A 5634-nucleotide genomic window follows, 5' to 3' on the forward strand; every position below is an offset into this window, starting at 1 on the left:
TCAAAAGCTGACGCTCAGTGGTTTGGCAATCAGGAAAGCTCCTCAGCCAGCAGTAATGGACTGGACAGTGGCTACAAAGCTTTAATGTCTGGCAACACAACAAGAAATGTGTATGGAAAATCAATATTGGCATTCAAAGTCGATTGGTCCACCACTGTGGTCCACACTGAAATATGTCACCAACTATGAGGTTGGATAGATTGATGCAGAATTTTCTGCAGACATGCATGGTCCCCGGAGGATGACTCCTACTGACTTTGGTGATCCTCTTGCTTTTCCTCTTGTGCACAATTGACATTTGTGGTTATGAGTGAAATGTCCTGACAACTATTGGATGGATAGCCATAAAATGATTACTACATTACGCTGCCCTCTTGGTGATCTCTTAACTTTTCATATTGCGCCCTTATCAGGCCAACATTTCACTATGGTTTGAAACTTATCAGGCCACTTGATAAACCAAAGTCACTCTCATCAGCCTCAACAGTACTTTGTGTTTAATGCTAAATGAATTAGTATATGTTATCATCTGAACATGCTAAACATAGGACATGTAAACCTGCTAGACTTCAGCATGTTAGCATGCTGGCTTGACATTTAGCCCATAAACCACATTGCCTCACAGTATTATCAAATCTGTACAAACAGCGAGTCATTGCGTTTTATTTATTATATTTTAGTTGCTGCAGTTATTCCCATCTTACATGAATGCAGCACCAAATGGAAGTACAGTACAAGCTTCTGACTTGCTAAGGCAGGCAGATTACTACAAAACCTGATTAATAAATGGAAGGGGAAAAAAATGCCACAGCAGCAGTAGATTGTGCTTGTGTTATTGATTAGTGTCAATAGGAGAAGAGGCATCTAATAAATTAGATTGTTCCCATCAAATCACACCAGAATATATATCCATATCTGGTAAGGTGGTGTCAATACCACCTGCTTACCACATGCTTTTCTCTAGATTTCAACATGTCAAAATCTGCATGGGTTTATATTTAGCATGGTGTTGTAGTACCTCTGCACTGACTGTATATTTTTGTTGTATACAACCTTTAAATATATAGATTACTCATCTGCAATGTGAAAATGTGTCGGAAGTCTGTGATCCACCTGCTCAAAAGGATGTTGTAATGGTGAGGTGAGACTCTCAGCTTGTCACACTCACCCTGCTTTGCCTCCAACCTGGCCCAGATTTTGATTACTGCCACTTATGGTGAGGTGTATACTTGTGCTCCAGGCTTTAAAAAGTCCCTCCACAAACCTGTGGGTCCACGAGACAGAGGCATTTCCTTCCTGAGTGGCAAATTTGAATTTTTCTCTTAATGACTGAAGATAGCGATCTTTCTGTGGTTATGACCTGTATAAGTTCATGCAGGATAGACTACAAAAGGCCCCATCTGAACATGCTAAACATAGGAAACACAAACCTGCTGGACTTCAGCATGTTTGCATGCTGGCGTTGACATTTAGCCCATAAAACACAGTGCCTCACAATGTTATTGATTTTTAACAATCATGACAACAAAACTCTTCATTTTAAGACCTTTATTCTTAAGAATTAGCAATACTGTCTTACAAAATCACTGATGATAAACATTGTGAGGTTTAGAAATAAATAAATGCCCTGATTTTCAGTCAACATCCTCTGCACTATACAGAGCGTGAATGGACAGGTTGGATTTACTCCCAAGGCAGATGCTTTTTTTTTGCTATTTAACAGTTTGTTTATATTAAGAATACCAGTTGTTACTGAAGCCAAACTTTTGACATTTCAAGATGAAATAATGTTCTTGGTTAATTGAAATATGTCATCCTACACAAAGACATAAAGCTATTAACTCCTAAACCTATAGTGGCAGCATGAATTAATGATTCATTTAGAGTTTTTTCCCTTGATCATTCAGCCACCAGGGTTTGCAATCCAGCCGCACAGCATGTCACATACTTTCATTTCCCTTCCATTAAGCTGAATATCACAGCAAACAAATAAATGAGCTGGAGAAATTCTCTTATTTCCATTAACTATTGAACTGATAGTAGGTATTTTGGGGTGAGGAGCTGTGTGATTTGAAGCAACAAGGTGAAACAATTCAAATGTTTCTCCAAAATGAACTGTTACATACTGTGCCATTAGTTCATTTTCATTTACCCAGGTGAGAAAAGTGTGTGGAGTGCTCCAGCCGTGGAGAGGCTGTGCCAAGATTTAGACGTGGGCTTCTATTCAAAGATGAAGGTCTCCTTGACATTTTCTGCACTGCGTTGGCTGCTCATCTTTGTCGCATTTTTCCAAGCTGCATATGGAACAGCGCGACCTGTTGACATTTACAAGCTCATCTGGCTGAGAGCGATGGCATTCTATAAGGAGAAACACCTCCACTTGTCCCACCGCCCAGTCTTACACATGAACAGGTTATTGCTTAAAACAAACTTTTGCAGTTAGACAACCATGTTGTCTTAATCTCCACTTTAAAGTCTAACTGCAGTATCTTCTGAAAGCTTCTAAACATATGCAGAAGTAGCACTGGGAAACTGGTATGCCTCAAACAGGACTAAATACTGATGAGGTTTCATCACACAAAGACATAAAGCTATTAACTCCTAAACCTGCAGTGTCAGCATGAATTAATGATTCATTCTGGTATGACTCAAACAGGCATAGATGCATAGACTGGATGCCACAGCTGCCACCAGAGGGCACCCACTGCTCAAATGTGACCAGGTTAAAGTAGCCCAGACATCCTGATAAGGCTCTGGATAGCAGCCAAGAATGGTGTGCCCTAAAATTCAGTAGTAGCTGGGTTAAGGCAGGACAAAAGTGAAATGAGGTGAAAGCAAAGCTTAGATAGTAACTGCAGAGCATGACGTAACTGTAAACAGTTACAGAGTGTGGAAAGTGGTCTGGGTGATAATGCTAATATATGTGTTAAAATGTTATGCATTAAAGTGACAATGTAAATAAAAAACATGACCCAAGATCAATGACATGCGAAGTGGCCATAAATAAAAACAATGAATGAAACAGGTTCTTTTCTCTGTATGGAGGAGAAAAGACTCCATCACTTTATTGACAACCATTGAAAATGAGACGGCTTTGCAATGAGGAAACTTAATATGAATATTGTGCGGGTTTTGCCTCTGCATGCCTTAGGTTCCCGGAGGAAATTCAAAATGGGGCTGTGCGGATCAGCTCATCTTTGAGGTTTTGGTTCAGCAGATATGATTTTTAGAAGTCAGGCCCCTGTTTCTTCAGCTTGCTGTAGTCCATGTTAACGGTGTAAAACTGAGAATTCAAAACAAATCATGAAGTTTATGTTTTACAGTGTGTGGCAGAGCATAATGACACAATGACAATTCCCTTTACGTTACAGAATCATTCAATTTCAAAAGATGATTTATAAAATCTTCTTGCAATAAAGTAAATCTTCTCTTTTCAGCATTATTTGCCTTTTTGTTCCTGGAAACTCCCTAAAATTACTTTTTATCAAGTGTAAGTAGTTAATGACTTCATCAGATTTGTAACTACAAGTCAGTGTTAACCAGATTGTAGAAGTAATTTGATTAATCCCATTGAAAGAATAATCCATGGCTCAGCAACAAGTCTGGCAAAGATCCATACCATGATCCCTAACATAACCACCTACACTCTTCAGCACAGAAAATCAAGAGTGTAACACAGCATTATTAGTAAGATTTCCTATAAGTGACTAAGGCACACCTTGTACTGATCGGTTGGGGCCATCTTGTTCCAGGGCTCTGGGTTGTTCTTGCGATCCCAGCTGCAGAGGAAAAATATATAAATAGCTACACAGTCAATAACTGAGGTGCAAAACTGTCATCTTCTTTACCCTTTTCCTCTCTTCTGCAAATCTCATTAGATGCAGATTACATGTACCCCCACCCACTTGCAATTTTGGAAAAGGGCAAATGTAAAAAAAAAAAAAAAAAAAAGTAAAAAAAAGACACAAGGTTTCCAGTCCTCACCAGACATCAGGGTTTCTCAAACCCAGACGAGCGAGGTACATCAAGGACATAGTTGCCCCTCCACCAATGAAGACAAAAAGGGGGATCAGCTGTAAGTGACAGACAGGAAGGTAAAAAGTAACCTTCAAAACTGAAGGAAATATAATGTCAGTAAATACAGACTGCTGACAGCTTGTGTATACTGAAAACACCATGCTGCACTGTACTTTAAACTGACCGCTGCCTATGATTAGAGCTGCAACATTACTTGTCAACTATTAAATTAATAGCCAAATATTTTTGATAATTCGTGGTCTTGAGTAATTCTTTAGAAAAACTGATTGATTTCAGCTTCCCAAATGTGCATATTTTGTGGTTTCTTCACTCCTCTATCACAGTAAACTGGAAATGTTTGGGTTGTGAACAAAAGAAGACATTTGAGGACATCACCTTGGGCTTTGGGTAATTGACTGACCTTTTTCACAATTTTCTTCACCTCAAAACTAATCGATTAATCAAGACAAAAATAATCGATTGATAACCCTACCTATAATATAACTAATGTCATTACACATTCCCTCTATTTACTCTGCCCTTGTTTTATTTATGTATTGCTTATTTCAGAAGGCACAATGTACATTTACCAAACATTAAAACACAGGCTAGTTTTCACCGGCAGTTCCTTTGCCTGATATTGTTAAGCATCCTAAAATAATAAACTACAGCTGCCATGTGTTGGGATGTGACAGATTAAAACCAACTATTTTCCAACGTTATAATTTACAAATTTCTTTCCTTCACTACTTACGCCCTGCAAATAACAAGATGTACAAAAATAACATGTGTGAGTAGTTCCACTATGAGCTACATTGGCAGCTAACTTGCTAACTAGTAGCATCAGTTGCCATTTTTAGCAGACCGTCTTCTTGGCTTCTTGCTATCGTCCTGCGGGTGAAACTGACTCCAAAACATCAACAACCAAAAGTTTCAGTGCCTGTGTTTTTGGAAAACATGTATATTAATCTATAATAGTTACAGAACAAAACAAGCATCTTCAATTTAAAAAAATAAAAAATTCAAGAGTCTTCAACAGTCCTAGCTTGCTAAAGCTAACAACGCTAACTAGTTAAGCTAAACTAAGTTAGCCACAATAATTCACAGGTGACCCAAGTTTACAACGATATCTCAGATATTTTAACGACTGTTTAATTAATATAACCGGGTTCTACTTACAGCTGGGTGGCTTCTGAGCTGTTTGCTGACTGTAGCGAGCATTTTGATGTTTGAAAAGGTTGTTATCCCACTTTGTACAAAAATAAACGGATTACGAACAGGCTTGCCAAAACGGTGCGCAATTTAATCTGCCAGATCGGGCGGAGAAAAAAGGGCCGAGGAAACACACGTAGGGTCCTAAACATACTGCCTGACCGACGGTGGCGGAAATACATAATTTTTAATTATTATTTGTACTATATAGAACATTTATGTGATACTGCATGTATTAAATGCAGAGTAATTTTGCATGGTTTCATCAATGTGCTGCTGTGTCGCTTCAACCTTTATTTCCACAGCGCATTTTATTCTGGCAAAACTAAAGCGGTTTGAATGTCGCTACAATCAACAGATTTCGTCCATAAAACCAAAAACAAGCCACACAGCAGCACTGGACAG

General features: G+C 38.7%; 1 protein-coding gene across 1 annotated transcript; it reads right to left on the minus strand.

The window, feature by feature from the left end:
- Window positions 1-3026: 3026 nt before the first annotated feature.
- ndufa4a (NDUFA4 mitochondrial complex associated a) lies at window positions 3027-5354 on the minus strand. Its single transcript, XM_046035212.1, has 4 exons — window positions 5197-5354; window positions 3985-4073; window positions 3719-3779; window positions 3027-3283 (listed from the first exon to the last, which is right to left on the minus strand). Exons 1-4 carry the CDS (start codon window positions 5236-5238, stop codon window positions 3227-3229), a joined length of 249 nt encoding a protein of 82 aa, XP_045891168.1. The 5' UTR covers window positions 5239-5354; the 3' UTR covers window positions 3027-3226.
- Between the last annotated feature and the right edge of the window lie 280 nt (window positions 5355-5634).

This window comes from Micropterus dolomieu, linkage group LG02, assembly GCF_021292245.1.
Source record: "Micropterus dolomieu isolate WLL.071019.BEF.003 ecotype Adirondacks linkage group LG02, ASM2129224v1, whole genome shotgun sequence".
Classification (NCBI taxonomy): Eukaryota; Metazoa; Chordata; class Actinopteri; order Centrarchiformes; family Centrarchidae; genus Micropterus; species Micropterus dolomieu.